Source organism: Purpureocillium takamizusanense, chromosome 1 (assembly GCF_022605165.1).
Source record: "Purpureocillium takamizusanense chromosome 1, complete sequence".
NCBI classification, from domain to species: domain Eukaryota; kingdom Fungi; phylum Ascomycota; class Sordariomycetes; order Hypocreales; family Ophiocordycipitaceae; genus Purpureocillium; species Purpureocillium takamizusanense.
In genome coordinates, this window is record NC_063068.1 from 3,316,725 (window position 1) to 3,334,453 (window position 17,729).

At 58.0% G+C, this 17,729-nt stretch overlaps 4 protein-coding genes across 4 annotated transcripts; 1 reads left to right on the plus strand and 3 right to left on the minus strand.

Moving 5' to 3' along the window:
• Positions 1–345: 345 nt before the first annotated feature.
• Positions 346–5,772, minus strand: JDV02_001045 (Ubiquitinyl hydrolase 1). The gene is made up of 4 exons (XM_047981935.1): positions 4,902–5,772; positions 2,183–4,845; positions 1,375–2,125; positions 346–1,319 (listed from the first exon to the last, which is right to left on the minus strand). Exons 1-4 carry the CDS (start codon positions 5,128–5,130, stop codon positions 706–708), a joined length of 4,257 nt encoding a protein of 1,418 aa, XP_047837896.1. The 5' UTR covers positions 5,131–5,772; the 3' UTR covers positions 346–705.
• Positions 5,773–7,177: 1,405 nt separating this feature from the next.
• On the minus strand, positions 7,178–11,773 carry STE23 (Insulysin). Its single transcript, XM_047981936.1, has 3 exons — positions 10,660–11,773; positions 8,050–10,594; positions 7,178–7,992 (listed from the first exon to the last, which is right to left on the minus strand). The coding sequence occupies exons 1-3, from the start codon at positions 11,584–11,586 to the stop codon at positions 7,517–7,519; spliced, it is 3,948 nt and encodes a 1,315-aa protein (XP_047837897.1). The 5' UTR covers positions 11,587–11,773; the 3' UTR covers positions 7,178–7,516.
• Positions 11,774–14,749: 2,976 nt separating this feature from the next.
• On the minus strand, positions 14,750–16,557 carry JDV02_001047 (uncharacterized protein). The gene is made up of 2 exons (XM_047981937.1): positions 15,932–16,557; positions 14,750–15,877 (listed from the first exon to the last, which is right to left on the minus strand). Exons 1-2 carry the CDS (start codon positions 16,370–16,372, stop codon positions 15,518–15,520), a joined length of 801 nt encoding a protein of 266 aa, XP_047837898.1. The 5' UTR covers positions 16,373–16,557; the 3' UTR covers positions 14,750–15,517.
• A 147-nt stretch (positions 16,558–16,704) lies between these two features.
• Positions 16,705–17,722, plus strand: JDV02_001048 (uncharacterized protein). The gene is made up of 3 exons (XM_047981938.1): positions 16,705–17,018; positions 17,133–17,300; positions 17,386–17,722. Exons 1-3 carry the CDS (start codon positions 16,764–16,766, stop codon positions 17,443–17,445), a joined length of 483 nt encoding a protein of 160 aa, XP_047837899.1. The 5' UTR covers positions 16,705–16,763; the 3' UTR covers positions 17,446–17,722.
• Positions 17,723–17,729: the final 7 nt, after the last annotated feature.

A 17,729-nucleotide genomic window follows, 5' to 3' on the forward strand; every position in this document is an offset into this window, starting at 1 on the left:
GTGCGTGGAGGCGTCGTCCGAGCCGAGGACATGCGCAATAGGTAAGTTCATACCTTAGTATCCTATGACCCAGGCAGGTGTCTCCTCTCGCCGCTGCCCATGTTGTCGTCGCTGTTGTTGTTGCTGTTGTTGTTATGATCCCTGCCTGTCGCCGCGTGCCCGACAAAACATTCGACGAGTGAGACACCGAGTAACTCAGTACACAACACACGGCCCACGCAACCCCTCACTCACCTTTGCCTGCTTCGTACCTACTTGCGTTGCTCGTACTTGCGTGCACATGCGTATTCACCTGCTGTGCTACCCCAGCGCAGCACGGCCTGGTACCAAGTACCAGCTACTCGTCTAGACACGAAAGCGACTCCAGTCGCAGACTCCGTTCCTATGTCCGTGTACAAAAGTACTCGATGCTATTCATGCAATCATGCGTCGGCCCGCTCGCCGCTCTATGCCCATACGCCGTCCCAGGTGCCTGGGTAGAAGGACTCTAGTTCTATCCACAGCCATCCGCCGCCATCACGAAACCCCTCCTCCTGTCCTCCTCACATAAACCTATCCTCATGCATTTGCCGACGCCTCCCGCCGGCTTACTTTCGCCTCGCCCACCCAGCCTGCCGGGCCACCCGCTTGGTCCGCCATGGTTACTCGCGGTAAGCGATAGCTACCTCGCCATATAACGAATGGCCTGACCCGCCTTCGCGGCCTCTACTGGCCTCGGCCAGCCTTGTCCCCCTCCAAGTGGATCTCGGCGACTTCCTCCGAGTCCCGATCGCCTGCGCCATGAGCTGGCACAGACAGGACGTTTTGTCCCTCCCAACGCCCGGGCTCGTCCACCGTCACCGACGTCATATCCGTGTCCTGGTCAGCGAGCTCGTGGCCTCGCTCGTCACCCGAATCGAACTGAGCGTCGTCGCTGGCACAGTCGGCGGTGTTGGAGCCCTCGGCGCCGCTGCCAGAGAGTCTTTCAAAGCTCCAGCCCTGCGTCATGTCGAGAGACTTGGTCCCCATGTTCCGATAACTTTCCTGCATCTCGTCTCCGTCGTCCTCGATGCTTCGCCGAATGGGCCCGTCGTACAGGGGCGGGTCGTCGTCTTCAACGTTGACAGCTTGCTTGACCGTTGTCTTGGTCGACTCACGGCCGTCCTCGCTAGAGTCCGTCGCCTCTTCATCCGACTGGGAGCTCTCCTTGTTGTACCTGGCGAAAATTTCGTCGAAACGAGGCCCACCTAGATGCTTGCTGGAGCGCCGGCGATAGAACAGCAGGTACGCTGCATTTGTGACCACGTTTGTCGGGTCAGAAACGGCGTGGACTGACGAGTCTGAGATTATCGTGTTAGCGAGGCTCGAGAGCATACTCCTTCACACACGGCGTACCATTGAAGCTGTACCAGCGTCCGTCAATGAAGTTCTTCGCGTAGGCAGTGTAGTGCCCACCGCCAAGGCCGCCATAGTGGTCATCGACAGCGATCAGATCGTAGATCTCATTCTTGCCGTCTTCCTTCTGGATGACCCGTGAGGTCAAGTCGAGATCCTCGATGGGGAAGTCGACCAGGACGTCGAGCTTGTCACGGCGCCAACCCGAGCTGCTGAACCGCTTGAGATGCGCCACAAGAATATCCGGCGTCTTCCACAGATCAAACTTCTTGCTTGCACGGCGGTGTTCCTTGCATCGCGGGCAGTACCACATATCCTGCTCCGACAGGACCTCGGCTCGCTCAAACTCGTCCAAGCATTCCTCCAGAGTGATGCCCTTATTCTTACGACTTTGGCGTCGCTTCTGCGTAAGCTTGAGCGCGTTGTCATGAAGCGTTTCAATGTCCGAGTAAGTCTTGGCGCCCTCAGTGGAGCTCCCTCGTCGCCCCGTGTCACCAAAGACCATCTCCCAGGCCTCTTCGTTCCAGTCGACAACGAGGCCCTCGTGCAGCCGAACCAGGGGTCCACCGTCTGCGACCGCAGGGGGCATGGGCTGGGGCTCAACTTGGGCGGCGCGGTGCGCATGCTTGCCGCCACGCATCTGCTTATCTCGTCGCTTGTTGCCCTTCTTACCGTACATCTTGTGGCCCTTGAACTTTTTGCGTCCGCCAGGCCCGGACTTTTGATACTGTCGTCCATGACGACCCGCGAACTTCATAGCAATTAGCAAAGCTGCAAGGAGCTGGAAGGGGTTAATGAAGGGGCATACCCTAGCAACCGGATTTGCATCCTCGTCGCTTGACTCTTCCGCCATGCGTGTCTGGACCGGCTCCTCGGTGCCTTCATCCTCGTTGCTGCTGTCTTCGTTACCGGAGCCGGTGCTGCCAACGCTCTCTGGGCTTTCCTCTTCGGCTTCCTTCGGTTCAGGCATGCGGTCCGTTAGCTTCGGTAACGTCCTGGTATTGTCGACGCTGGACCAGCCCGTAGGGACCGGGCCGTCAGAATCGCTTCTGAAATAAGAGAGCTCGAAGAGGTTCTGCAACTCTGGATCCAGAAACGTATCCAGACTGATGAACTTGGGGCGCCGCGTGTTGAATTGTTTCAAGATCTTGGAGGTACTGGGGTGGCTGTCGCTGGCTTCGCGCATCGTCACGTCGACCATGTCGTCTTCGCCCTGAACAGAACGAGCCGCGACTTTGCCGTCTCCCGAAGAGTCGGCATCGGATGCCGTAGTAACGATCATGTCTCCGTCGGCAGAATCTGCATTGTCGCTCTCGTGCGCCGCATCCGCAAGCGTCGACCATGTGGTGAGCGTGGCAACCTTTTCAAGAACCTTGCGACGGATCATGTCAAGATTAGATGCTTCTCTCCTGTTCAGAGTGATGAATTGTGGCGGTGGCATGCCATCCGGACCGCGGCCAGGAACTTGGGGACGGCGGTGGAGGAGAGGGACCACGAGGGTCTCAGACTGCTCGTCATCCGAATCGGCGGACTCTGGTGGCGAGTCGATATCCAGCATAGACCTGTACTTTTTGCGCGGGACCTTACTCGGCCAATTTGTAGGCACTGCGTCCAGCTCGTGCATTGTCGGCGTATCCGTGTGCTGAATCTCTTCGGATATGTCATGGCTGCCGTCGTAAATCTTGAAAAAGCGATCCTTGAACTCTTCGGCACCCATCAGACGCTCCACCGGTACGCCGGTCCGCTCGGAGATGAACTGCTTCAGCGCATCGACAGAACTGTGTTTCGGTAGCTCGACCTCAATCTTCACCGCGACGTCATTGAGCGGAAAGAACTTGACGGCCTTGACCCACATGTTCTGAACCGGCAATGGCAACGTCAGGTTGTTGAAGGGGTCAAACGTGATGCTGATCTTGCCGCACTCTGGGCACTTGAGGGTCGACTTGTACATGCCAGTGAAGAGATCCGCAATGACCGAGTCATCGCGCTTGCGGGTGATGTCCCAAACCTCGTCTGCCATCTTGCGGATTGCTTCCGGGTCGTTAATCATGTCGTCGGTGGAGTCGGGCTTCTCAATGTATGGCTTCTTCTTGATTCGGCTCAAATCCTCCTGAAGTGCATCGAGAAGAAACCCCAGGAACTCCTGAGAGTCTTGCTGACCCCATCCAGAGAATGTCGGCCGGCAACGGCCCACGGTGGACTTGAAGTCCCGAGGGCTCACGGAGCCACGGCCCTCGTCATAGATTTCCCCCAAGAGGCTTCCATATGCGCTGGCTACCCTTCCCTCGTAGCCGAGGACGTTGGTCTGGTTGATCTCGCGAAGGTATGATTCAGTGAGGAAGTACTTGGAAAGTTCCTCGACGCTCCGGACACACTGCAGTGCGGAGTTCATGTAGCAAGTGTTACCCAGATTATGCAAACCAACAGCCCCGGAATTCCGGCCAAAGCGTTTATTTTGCGCTCGAGCCCGGGTGACGGGCCCGTCTCGGCCTGGGCTGCTTCGGTTGCTGTTTGGTTTTGACGACAGGGACAAAGCGCCCCTAGAGGGCATTGACTTTGGGGAAATCTTCTCACTGCCCGTATACAAGCTGACCCAACTACTTCCGATAGCCTCATCGATGATCAGAACGCAGTCGGTAGTCAACCCGTAATGCTGGAGAGCAGTTTGGCCGTTGAATTTGTCATTAATCGTCTGATCGGCCAGTTGTACCTGGCTTCTATGCGAGCGAGCAGATCCGAACGCCACAATGCTCAGGAGAAGATGAGACCACGCTCCCTGGCTGAGGGACCGTTCCGGCGAGTCCGGAGGTGTGAGAGCAGAACGCTGCTCGAGCGGACTATTCGGAGGCTGAAAGTCGGGTGCAAGCGTAAATAATCGAATCTTACGGTCTTTCGGGATGCTGGCGAGAGCTTTGAGTTCCTTCAGAAAGCCCTGCGCATGGGTGGTGGCGCTTTTCGCAACAAGCAAGGGTGGCGGATTGCTGGCTTTGAGGCTCTGCTCGATCGGCAGAGGGCTGACTTCCGACCAGAGTCGATGGACACGGAAAACAGGCGGGTGAAACTCGTACATGATGTTTGGTGGGGCTTGCTTGCTGTCGGCCGTATTGACTGCAGCCCGAATGATGGCAACCTGTCCGTCCTGGATGCCGTACCATGCAACGACCAATTTCCAGGCGTCCTCGGGAAACAACTCAAAGGACTCGAGCCCAGAGCCCGATTTGAGGCGGACAAAGTCCCTCCCGGTAGCATCTTTGAGAGTCTCCTCAATGATATCAGAATTGTCGACAGGGCCCAGAGGGGTACCCTCAGAAGCCAGCTTGGATGTCTTGGAGTCGGCGCGGAGGGCAAGGGCTTTGTCCACCCATGAGCGGGACACCAAATATGCCGTGTTCCCTTCCTGGACAGGAGCCTCGGCAAACGCCTTCAGTAGGGTCTCAATAATCTTGATCTGCTCCTGTAGTGGAGGAGGGGCTGTGCTCAATTGTCAGATACAGGGCGTCGTCTCACGCACGGCATACTAGACTTACGCTGCGGCGAAATATCATCGACATGTCCAGAGGCCTGGGCGTCCGGGACATCAACGCTCATAGCGCGAGGGAAGCCGCCGGGGGGGATAGCCCCCTCGCCGGTAGTTTGAGTGGCGGCCATTTCGGAACCGTCGCCGTTCTTATGAGCATCTGGTTCGTGGTCCATAATGGAGGCCCGTCGTTTGAGTGGCGAGGAGGAACGGTGAGGCAGCTCGGCATCGCCGTTCATAATGGCCCTCCTCGAGACGCGAAACGGGGACTGGCTTCGGGTGGCGGTCCGGGCCGAAGCAGTCTCCTCGGCCCCTCGGTCGCTCTCGAGGGAGAGCTCAGCGTACGCCGATGCACAGGGCGACGACGAGGCCACGGAGGAGGCGTAGTCTGCGGAAACGAGGGAGCCGGCGTGCGTCTGGAGCCGCGGGGGCAGGCTGGAGGCGGGCAGGGAGTCGGCACGGTTGTAGAGAGGCGAGTCGAGCCCAGAGGCCGCAGAGAAGGAGAAGGCCGGGTTGTCGTCGGGTTCGCACGAGGGCAGGGCGGTGTCGGGCGAGGGCGAGCTGGCGACGTCTGGATCCTTTGACGAGGGAAGGGGGCGGGCGAGCCTTCGCTTCTTTGAGGAAGACGTCTTGAAAGTGAGCTGCCCAGGCAGCTCGGGAGCAAAGAGGAGGCGGGCGGGTTGCGAAAGTCGGGGGTGGTCGAGAGGAGGGGGAAAAGTTCGAGTCAGCGACGGCGTGGACGCATTAGCCCGGCGTCGTGGCGATGACGGTGACGATGACGCGATCAGCCAGCGGATGGAGGCAGCCGGGCATCACACATCGATGCGCGATGGTGTGTGTGTGTGTGTGCGATGTGATGTGGTGGTACTGTGTCGAGGGGGGGGGGGGGCGCGGCGGATGGGCAGAGAAAGTTGAAGGCGAGAACGACGAGGCGAGTCGGAGCAAAAGCCAGGCGGGACGCAGTCAGTGTGGACAGGGCAGGGCAGAAGCTGAGGTGATGGAGCGGCCCCGTTCAGGTTGGTCGCTGCCGGCCACGAACAGCGGGCAGTGGAACACGCCCCCTTGGCTGGCTGGGGTTGGTGGGTCCGGGCCCTCTGAAGGGGGGCGCCGCTGTCGCCGGGCGCCTGGCGGCCAGCTGGGGGCCAGATTTTTACTGCCCTGCCCTATATGTGCCATGATGGCGGCTGCGCTGCAGGTGACGGGAACTCCTCGAGCCTCGAGCCTGGAGGGCAGCGGCGTTCACTAAACAGAGGCTCGCCCAGATCGGCCAGCCCATAGCACTTGCACCTGCTAGTACGTATCGTACTTTGTACAGGGGATTACCGGCGCCGCACCTGCGCCTGCCCTCAATCTGCAGCTGGAGCGGTTTGTGAGTGAGGTCCCATCCACTAGGTAGGTACCTGTACCAAAGTTGGGTCGTCCGTCAGCATCTAAAAGAGGCACGCACCGCGACCGGGGGGGGGCAACGAGAGAAAAAAAAAAGGAAGAATTATGGAGATCCTTCCATAGGCCCTGGATGAAACTGTACAAGAGCCAGCCCTGCCAGCAAACGCCGCCCAGGCCGCACGTCTCCATGCCTCGTCTCCAGCGGTGGCAGCCGAGAACTGTGACGGGTATCAGGGGCGTTGACGTAGATGACGGGAGGTTTCTTGCCTTGGTACAGGTACGTACTAGCGAAGGTGCTTGCCAAATCGTAGAGATTCAATCGCAGGGTGCTTATTACACCTTGGCTGCGCCTGCCTAAAGGTACCTACCAAGCGTCGCAGCTTCGCATGTACATCCATACATACTCCGTACGGTACCTACCACATATACATACATGCACGCGCTTAACTTGCACCGACAAGGCATCTAAGAGCGAGGTCCGCACCAACACCCCCCCCCCCCCTTGTTGCAGCAGCGTGTGACAAAAGAGTCCCAACTGCGACCCCCTCCTTTCGGAGAAAAAAACGAAGCGTCACCGCCGCCTAACGTTGGATTATAAATGCAACAGAAGCCAGCCGCTTCAGCCACGGGGAGCTCGGACACACGCTCCCGCAGCACATGTCCGTCATTCAAGGCCCATGATGGTCCCTACAAGAGACAGCACGATGTCGCTAACCGAGCTCTCAAAGCACAGATGTTCCAACCAAATCGACTGAGGAAACCGGCCAAAAGTAAGATATGTACTGTGGAAGTGTGAGACATCCCGAGTACTCCTAAGGTACCTAGTAACTAGTTATGGTGCCAAGTGTCGGCTATCACCTGCAGCGGAATCCCTAACACCCCGTTAATCCATCATGTTGGTAGCGAATACTGGTACAAATATTCTGCATTCGAATCAATTAACCATCAAGTCTACATGATACAGTACATGCCTGCCGGTAGCCCTCTGAGGCTGCCACAGACCGGGGATCTTACCCATCCAATCCTGTAGTGCTTGCGCAGTATGCAACTGTAACCGTTCCTTCTCTGTATAGGACGCCTCGAGCGCCATTTGTATAGACGCGGGTCAAGCAAATCCTCCCAGATGCCGCCCATTTCCCACACCACAGCAATCAACCATAAATAAATCTTGACCCAGGTCACCCGACTCAATCACTCTACAATCATCATTGCGTGGTCCCTTCTCCGCGGGTGAGTTCGCTATAGCTTGGCATCGGTCTCCTCAAACTCGCTCAGGTCCTTGATCGGCCTGGCTCCCTGGCTGGCAAAGAGGCCAGCCTTGAATTGGCGCACATCAGTGATCTCCTGGGCAGAGTCTACGGCTGACACGGCTCCGGCCGTTGTTGCGCCTGGCTCATCGTTGTGCGTCATTTGGCTGAGCCCGAGCTCCTTCGCCTTCGAGGCGATGTCAATTCTCTCGCTCTCGGGGAGCTTCAGCTCATCCTTCAGGTAGCCTTCGAGGAGGCCTACGTTCTGCCGCCGCTCCCGCGGAACGTCGTGCAGACCGAGTGACTGGAGTAGCTCTATGATCTTGCGGTCCAGCTCGCCGGCACCTCGGGCGTGCATGTGCACAGAGATCCTCGCTCGCGTCTCCGAGCTTGGGCTGAGGTACTGGTTGAAGAAGTCGACCATTTCGGCTCTGGTCAAGCCCTTGACGTGTTCCGCATCGATTTTGGCTAGGCCCGTTATTAGCACATCAATCTGTAAGCCACGCGGTGGGGCACAAGACCTACCCTGATCGAAGCTGTAGTACTCATTCGAGATATGAGTCCAATGCCTGGACCATTCCTGGTCCAGATTCCTCAGCTTTTCCAGACGCTTGTTGATGAGACTCCTCTTGTGGCCTTCGAATTCGGCATCGCTCATATCCTTGAGAGACTGCCCGAAACGCGCCAGGAAGGCTTCGATCCGACGATCCAAATACTCGGGGGTTCTCTCGCTCTGCACCAAGAAGCGGAAGCCACAAACAGTAGCGAAGACGCGCATGCTTGAGAAGACAATGTACCCAAGCTGCTCCTTGGTCCGGAGCTGATCAAAGGCAGGCTCGTGCACCATTTGATCGATCAGTAACGTCTTTGCGCGAGCGACTTGGTCGCTCCGGTCAGCGACGTAGAAGAACGTCTCAACGCAATGGTTCACGTTGGCTGGATCTTTCAGGGTCTTGTTGAAAACAAAGTTCGACCCGGGCGGGAGGACCAGAGATCGGATGATGGGCCACTGCGACCGCGGAAGGGTGCGAGGCTTGAGAATGGACTCGACCATGTCCGTCACCTTGAGCGCCTCACCCTTGTACATATTGCCGTGTGCGTACACCTCGATGTAGAGCTGTGCCAGCATTTGCTTGTGGAATAGCCTGACTGCATCCGCGGTGATGTTTTGCAGATCTACGGCAAGCTCTTCGACGACAAAGTCGCGTTCCGCGTTGAGCCATGCCATGTACTCGCCAACTTGTTGGTATGATGACTGCAGCTGCCAATTGTCATAGCCACGGGTAAGGCGCTCCTTGACGATGTCGAAGCGCTCGTTCTTGATGTCGAGGTCGCGCAGGGTGACAGCGACATGCTCCAGGAGCACGGGAAGCTTGTCGTTGTATCCGGAAATGTCCAATTCTAGGCCGCGTGAATCGAGACATACCGTGTACTGCAGCCCAGCGAGCTCTGCGTCGTAGGAATACTCCTCCAGGGCGTCTCGTACCAGCTCTGTGAAGAGTCTCGCCTTGACGCTGTTCTCCGCGGTGGCGAAGATAATGGGGTTCTTGAGGCTGACCATAACGTTGGCCTTGGGCACCCAGAACGTGTCGTCCTTCTTCCACCAAGTCCGGGCAACGGAATCGTTGCGCAGCAAGCGCGGGGCGGGTGCAGGTTCCGCCACATCCTTCTTCTCGACCTCAAGCTTGTTGGGGATGAAATTGTTCTTGTGCGGGAGGTGCAGCTCCGCAAGGCGGGTCGACGGGGACACAGCCATGGCCTGCTGAAGCCCCTCCATGACATCGGACGGTATTCTCTCATGGCTATACTCAGTACCGTACCACTTCTCCTTTTTGTCCCAGGACCCAGGGAAGTTTCGGGACACGATGACCATGCGCATGTTGTCGGGCCGAATCTTGTCCAGGGCGTCTCTGATCAATTCGGGGTCAAAAGTCCGGAGACGGCTATGGCCACTGAGCAGCCACTCGCGGGGGAGTGGCTTCTGCATCACTGAACTAGTCCGGCTTGTGAACCGACTGGCCGGGGTCTTTTGCCTGAACTTGAAATCAACATCGGCCATGCCCTTTTGCTCGTCAAATATCCACTCTTGTGGTGGCGACTCTCGCAGCAGCGAAACGTATTGGAAAAAGATTTTGACGATCTCGGGGTAGTTCTTCAAGCCCTGTGGTTTCACGGATGAGCACGCTTCGGCAACACGAAACGCGGCAAGACATACCTCTTCAGTCATGCGGATTTGCACTTCAAAGATCCCGGCGGTCCCGGGGCAGACGGGGTACGCGCCAGCAGACAAGCTGTTCGCCCACCCTTTGCTCTTGACGTAGGCCATGATGCTGCCAGGCCCCTCGTGCCCAATCAAGTGGCTGATGTACCTGCTGGGCTGCGACTCGAACAGCGCTTCCTCGTCAACAAAGGGGAAAATCAGGTTCAAATCTCTCGAGTCCATGACAGGCTTCGCAAAGCATTGCATTCCAAGGTCTTGGGGTCGGAAGGGGACCTCGTCTGTCCACCGGTTGGGGGGGAGCTTCTTGTTGACGATTGGCGAAAACAGTTCGACGACCCATTTCTGCAGAACGTCAAGGGGCTCGCGACCGAGAACGACGAGCTTCATGCGGTTGGCCGAGTAGTGCTTGGCATGGAACTCAATGAACTTGTCCCTGACATTGATGCCCTGTGACTCAGGAATCGTCTTGAGAACCTCGAAGTTGCCGGTCGAGAAATGGCAATACGGATGTTTCGGGTTAGACAACGACTTTTCGAGTTGATGGAGCCGCCAGGTATCGTTCTGCAGGTTCTTCTTGTTCTCCGAGTCGACAGCTCTCAGCTCCCTGTCGAGGGTGCTGGACAGAAACAAGGGCTCTATGAAGAACTGGGCAAAGCGGTCGAGGGCCTCGCGCAGGGGAGAGGGGTTGGAATCGGAAGGGGCCTCGTCATTGTTCGGCTTCGCCGCAACGTCGAAGTAGTAGTTGGTTGAGGTGGAGGCAGTGTAGGCGTTGGAGCTGCCTGAGTTGGCGGACAGATATTGGCCATACTCGTTTTCGATGGGGAATTTCTTGGTGCCCATGAAGAGCAGCTACGTTGGCGATTGCGTTAGTCACTGAATGGAGGGGTTTGCGGGCGGGTAGGGGCCCGGCTCACATGCTCGACGGCGTGCGCCATTCCTGGCATGCCATCCTCGTCGCTGAAGTTTCCAACGTTGACGTCTAGAGCGGCGCTAGCCTTGTCCGTCTCCGGATCATGCACCAGCAGCGCCTCGAGGTCATTCTCGAGCCGAACAACACGATAATCGCGGTCGTCCAGAGATGGCTTCTCCAAGCGGTCCGTCAGGAGAACGACAGGGGCCTGGCGGCCAGGGGCCAACCCATGCGTCTGAGGAGAGGTGGGCATCGTGGAACGACAACAGCGCTGACCTGGCCAGAGCGAGGCGACGTTGGGCGAAGAGGGCGGGCTGAGCGGTCGCCAAGGTGGTGAGAAGGGGAAGCCAGATGAAGTCGCCGGCGAGAGGCGACGTCTACGCTCGTGGCCTGGACGTCGGGGCCGGCGGCCGTGAGCCCCGTTGCGCGCTTGCTGTTCGGGTACTGGCGCTGGTGGGGGGATGCGCCACCGAACAGAGGCGTGGGATTGGGCCCGTGCAGCGAGAGCGGCTAGCGGACAAGGTGGGAACGATGTCGGGGCCAAGTCAATGGCGACGAGACACGATGTGCTTCTTCCTGTGGCGACGTCGGGGCGGCGGGAAGAAGCGCAAGCTCGGGCGGTAGCGGTGATGAGCGTGAACTCAGGGGTCAGGAGGGCAGCGCCTTTTGTACGCGTCGCCGCGGCCTGGCGGATGCTCCGTCGGCCACTGCCTGTGATTGTGATCGTGGCGCTCAGCAGCGGCAGGAGCAGCGGCAGTGCACCAGCGTGGCGGCGGATGAGGCGATTGGGGCAGGCAAACGGCGGTGATGGGAGCAGCGGGAGATGCAACGGGCGTGTCCGTTCAAGTAACTCGTGCGAGCTGGTGAGGGAGAGGTCGAGGGAGCACACGGTTGCCAGCAGAGGTGGATCACGCCTTGCGCGGTGTCTCATCGAGACGCGCCACCTAGCTAATGAGTTGTGTGTCCAAGATGCCAGCCTGGCGAACTGGGAGCAAGCGCTCCGACGTCGCCGGGGTGTGCTGGTTGACGAGCTGGCGGCGACAGGCGACACTCAAACGACTGATGAGACGGATGACAGAAATTTCGTGGTTCGGGGGCCCTTGTCGACGAGGTTACACCTTGCCCAGTTGCAGTGCAGCCAACAAGAGGCAGTGTCTCACCACCACTGCTGCTGCCGCCCCCGCCGCTGCCGGGCCATGCATGCACGCATGCATCCACCCAGCCAGTCACCACGCCGGTTGGTAAGGCATGTACCTGGGCGGCGGGTGCGGAGTACCTTGCCGTCGTCTGGACTCTTCTATGCCGGAAGGTGCGCCGGCCAGGCGTCGTCGTCGTCGGCGTCGTCGTCAGGCCCGCCTGGCCGCCTGGCAGCTGGCTACCTACTAGTAGTAATAACGCACGTAAGCTACAGGTACCATAGGTACTTAACCTTAGCATTAACATGCCTTAGGTGCCTTACCTAGTACCTGTAGGTTAGTACTAACTGCTTACCTGGTATAGAATCACCTCGCAAGGTTTATACCGTGTCGTACGAAGTATAGGTGTACTACCTTGCCTACATGTCTACGGGTACCTCCAATCTGCAAGGGCCGAGTTCTGGTCGCGAGCCGAGGCAGGCGCGACGCAGACGCGCAGCGGACCCGACCAGCAGAAGCGTCTGGACGGATGTCAAGGCCACCCCAGCAGCTTCCTTCCCTTGGAGGTGAAGTCTTGTCTGTGAGCCTCCGCAGTGGTACTACCTTATTACCTGTAGGTAGGTGTGAGGTGGCTATCAAGGTACACACGCCTACCTCACACGTCCCTCGTCGTGGCGACAGTTGGCAGCCAACACCCAAGAGTCGAGCCCAACCAGCCACGAGGGCAAGCAAGGCAGTTATTGAGGGCACGGACTTGGACCACCAGCACCATAACTAGCTGCTTCCCACCTCAGGTCCGCTGCCCCTGTCATCCACCGGCGGCTTCCACGGGCCAAGCGGCTACTAGGTTAGTACTAGGTTCAATAGAGCCAGAGGCGCCCGATGAGGCCTGAAATGGAAGCTTCCTGGGAACCAGATCGTACCTTAGTACCTACTAACTGTACATGCAAAGTACGGACGGGACGTCCCTTCGTTCCGCAAGGCAAGGTACTACCTGCTACCGTAGGCAGGTACGTAACCCAGGCAAGGCGCTCCTTACTTCGTACCCAAGTGAGGTATTACCACCCTATCTTTTGCAAGTAGTAACGTACTAAGAGCAGAAGGGCCACTCACATCCAGACCCTTGGACGTTTGGAGCATCGACCAACTGCCCTCTGGAGCGCCTAGGTACAGCAAAGCGAAAAAAGCAAACCTCTTCCATGATACCGTCGGTACCTTTGAAACAGGCGCGCATTCTTGCTCGAAACCCGTGCCATGGCTTCAGGGGATGGATGGTCCCTCGAAATCTCTCCACCCCCCTTCTCTCCGTCTCCCCTCCGCCTCAGACCGTTCTTACCCGTCGCTTCTAACACCGCCAGCCAGGCAAGACACATGCGACCCCTATCTTTTGGTCAGTCCAATGATGCGCTGGCTTGCTTGTCCTGTGTGCAGCTCGGGTCTGATCCGATCACCAACGCAGCATCTCACCGTCTGACGGCTCTCAGTGCCTTATTACTCATTCACCCCTCCTCCCTCGCCTCATAACTAACCGCCAACGGACAAACAGCCAAGTAGGCCACGATGCCGCAGCGGGGCTCCCCTATGACGGGTGCTGGGTGGTTCCACGTACCTGGCCCTGGGTTCGTTGCATCGCCTCCACCGCTCGCGAGTAGTGTCGCATCGCATCGCCCAGCTTCATGCAGGCCGCCAAGGTTGGTGGTAGTAGCTGATCGGTACAAGGCTCTTGCAAAGCACACCGCACACTCCTCGTCAACCGTTGTTTCTCATTGACAAACTCCACTGCTATGAGTCGGGATATATACGCGGACGGGACAGCGGTGTCAAGCCCCTGCTACGCTTCGCCCCTGGAGTCCACGCAGACCGGTAGTAGGTTCGTTCGTACAATACGTAGCTTACCATCCGCAGTGTGCATATTCGTCCGCCGGGGCACCGTATTTTGATACCAATCTGTCTGGCAGCGATGCTGGGCCGTTTGACTCACTGGGCACGCGCACGTCTGCCTTGACCCCTGGTGTTCCACGCCGTCACAACCGTGCCTCCTGAGTGCATGATTTCGCAGGTTCACGGCGCAGACGCCAGTTCGCTCATCTACAGAATGCAAAGCCGAGGCATTGCCGCCCTGATGCCTCGCTTTGATGAGACGGGTTCTAGCATCGCCGAAGCAAGAGCGCTCGCTCCAAGCTGAATGAAGCCGCCTCTCGCCCGACTACTAGCAGTGTTCCCATGAGGGTGCGATAGCGGACTTGTCAACAAGTCGGTGAGCTGCCGAAATGCTGCAACTCTGTCCCGATCGGTTAGCCATGCATGTCTTGCTTGCGAGAAGACCCCACAGTCGCCATCCGGTGTCGTCCGTCCGTCCGTGGGGCGGAGTCTCCGAGTCTCTGTTTCTGATGAAGCGAAGCCCCCTCGCCAGCAGCACGCATCACGTCGCCAATGCCGACACACCTCTCGCGCACGATCGCGTGACTCGTTCCGCCTCACCGACCACCAAAGGACCAAGGATAGTAGGTGGCCGCTATTGCACGAAGCCGCATGAAGCTTGCATGTGCAAGGTAAACAGACGAGACGGATAATATCTCAGCCTCGGGAAAACAAAGAGACAACAATTCTCCCCCGCTTTGGGCAGATATCGGAATTATCGCCTCTTTTGCCATGTGCCACCTTCATCGCTACCCAGGCTTATCAATCACATCGCTCCCCGCTCAATCGACGTTGCATCCTACGTACTACCTGCAGCAACGAATCCGAGCCGCAAACCCTACTTCTCCGTGAAATGCGGTCGTGCGTAATTAAGGACTAGGTAGGTAATTCAGGCATCTATCTTTCTAACCCTATGAGTCTCAAATCTTGATCGTGATACCCGTTCCGACTGGCTGGCGCTCCTCCAAGAGTGCTTGTGCACAACATGCCCTGTTGTCAATTCCGGCAATCAACAAGGCAGTACGAAGTACCATGCATGGCATCACGGATCTTTATGACTGGGTCTATTCAACGCTCTGCTCTACATCAATTCAATCCCCAACAACACAGGAAAGTAAGCAGTACGGGTCAGATGCCTTCCCCGTGCCGTGATATCTTCCATGGTCCTGATGCACAACAGCTGTTTCTGGGCCCTGGACATGGGCAAAAATTCGTTTGCATGGTTTGACATGCAACCCGAACCCCAGCCGCTTGTACAGTGATTGCGGTTGCTAGGTAGCCGAGAGCACGGGCCCAACCAAGGAGCTACAAGGACGGACTGCCATGGCTACCTACTTCGTACCATGATGTTGTTTGATCATGGTGGGGATGCCGTGCAACTGTCGTTCGCCTGACCCTCGTACATAGTCACCGGCTGGTGCATCATGGATGGGCATCAGCATGCGCCTGGCTTGCTACATCATGTCCTGTCTCTCCTCAAAACGCCATGGTAACTCGTGGTGCTGCCATCGACGAGCCCGCGCAGGATACGGGCGGCCCGAAAGGTCGCCTGATCAAGACGAACCAATATCTTCCAGTGGCGTATGAGTCAAACACCGCTGGTGAGACCCGAATTGGCCACGACTTGGCCATGAGGCTTCACACCAGGGTTCCTCGCAGCATCAGCGGGTGCGCGTTTGCAGCAAGGAAAAAGGGTATAAAGGCTCGTGATCCGCAAAACAGCGGCGTAGTGCTTGCTCGCTGCTTTCGCTGACAATGTGAATGAGCGCTATCTTGCCTCACTTGAGGCCACCCACAATTACGGGCTCATTTCCTGCGCTGCGGTCGCTGAGGACAGTCCGATGCTTTGTGGCCAACCTGTTGGCATGTGTAGCATTTCATGGACCTGTTGCTGCTCATTGTACCTCCGCCTCCAGAAATGGAGGTCAGTTGGTTTATCCGAACCTCCTTCTTCTTCCGCTTGTCTCGAAACTCTTTGGCCTTGATGCCTTCCGCGTTGTGCCTGGAGCGCGATTGCGAGCGAGACCGGTCCCGTGATGGAGGTGTGTTGTCGCCCGAGGTTCCCTTTCTCCGCTTGCGCCTGGGTCCCTCGTCGTCGCTTGAGGAGTGCTCGTTGGAGCTTTCCTCGTCACTGTCAGATTCATCTCCGTCCTTGCCCTGCGATGTCTGTACGGGGTCAGCTGAATACGTTTTGTCATTGTGCAGGCGCAGGGCCCTTACCGCCCCTTTCTTTGTGGTCGGCGGCGGCGGCTTCGTCGATGTTCGGCCCTTGTCGGCCACATCTTCGTTGTCGCCCGACTCATTTGCCGAATCGAAGTCCCCGTAGCCCACGTAGACCACGTTTAGAGGATTGCTGGCCGTCCGTGTCGGTTTCGCTTTGCTCCACTGGTTGTCCAAGACCCAGTGAGTGTCGGTAGTCGAATGCCTCTCAAGCGCCGTTTGGCGCGTGGCTTCCTCCTGGTCGAGAGCGGCCTGGATGAGGGCTTGGTCGATGTTTAGGTTGATGCAGCCCTGAGCGGGGGAGTGCTCGAGCTTCCGCTTTTTGGAGGACGGGGCCTCGGAGTCTGGCGACCCAGCCGATGATGCAGAGGCCGCTGCTCTCTGCATAAACTTCATCGTCAGGAGCCTCGAAGAGACTCCTTTTGGAGTTTCTGGAGCCATCTTGAAAGAATATTTGCCGGGTCGTGTAAGAATCTCTGGGCGCTGGAACTGATGGATGCTCAAGGTTTCGATAATCCCAAAATCAAAGCCCAGTTCGCCAGTTCCTCTGAAAATTTGGTGGTTCGCGTCCGGTCGGGCACTGGGCCTTTCCAAACCCTGATCTGATTAACAATGATGAGGTGGTGTCGGGCGCTTGCTTGGGGCGGCGTTGAATCGCGCTTGCTTGGGGATTTTTTGGCGACCCGGGCCTGATTTAATCCGACCCGCGGCTCGCTCCGTTGGTCGCCCGCTAACCCCAACCTCAGACCTTCGAACCGCCCAAGCACTGCCGGGTCCCGCAACATCGAAAGTCACAATCACATCAGCCCGGTCCGTTGACGGTTCGAGGAAAATGGCCGCTTCCCAATTGAGGACAATTGGCGCCTTTGCGCGCAGTCTGCGCCGCGCGCCGCGCGCCTTCAGCACCTCCAGCCGATACCTCGAGGCCGCCGCCGTGCCCGCGACCACCAAGGCCGAGACCGCCGTCGAGGAGGCCAGGGAGATTGGCCAGGCGCCGAACCGAGCGGACGTCTGGTCCCGGAGCCAGAAGCCGCGAACGACGGCCATGACGGGGCCGCGGTTTGAGCAGACGGACTTTGACCTACAGGTAAGCCCGGCGTACACGGAGTGTTTGGGGGAGGGAGGGGGGAGATGTTGAATATCTGCGGGAGAGGGGAGTTGGGGCGATCTGGACGGCGCTGACAGCTTTTGGGGAAAACAGCCTCAACCTCTGTCCGCGATGGAGATGGTCCACAAGCAGCCCGTGCAGTGGACGCACAGCCGAGTCGTCGCGTGCGAGGGCGGCGGCGGCCCGGCCGGCCACCCTAGAATCTTCATCAACACCGACAAGCCCGAAATCGCCGTCTGCAACTACTGCGGCGCGCCTTTTGTACGTCAACAGGCCTCTTCCCCTCGCGGGCTCGAGAGGGGCTCCTCTCGAGAATGGAAACAGCGTCTCACTGACTCTTTGACAGGCCAACGAGCACCACCGCAAGCACCTCGAGGCCCTGCCTGAGACCTCATACCCGCTGTAGGATGGCTATAGAAGCTTTTGTTTTATGTCGTTTGAGGTGATGTGGGCGGGCGACGAAGGAGCGTCGATGTTTTAGTAGGCTGCGCGAGGGGGGAGGCTTGATCGGGAACGAATCTGTATATAGCACGACAATAGACTGCGTGGTCGTTCCCAGGGACCCTTTGGCTCGAGCCGCATTGCAGCATGTCGTGGGGATCTCTCGAATCGAACGCAATGTGAGGCCAGGTCTCCTTTTCCCAAGTCGAGTACCAACAACATATGGTCACAGGCGACGTCCTATTTGCT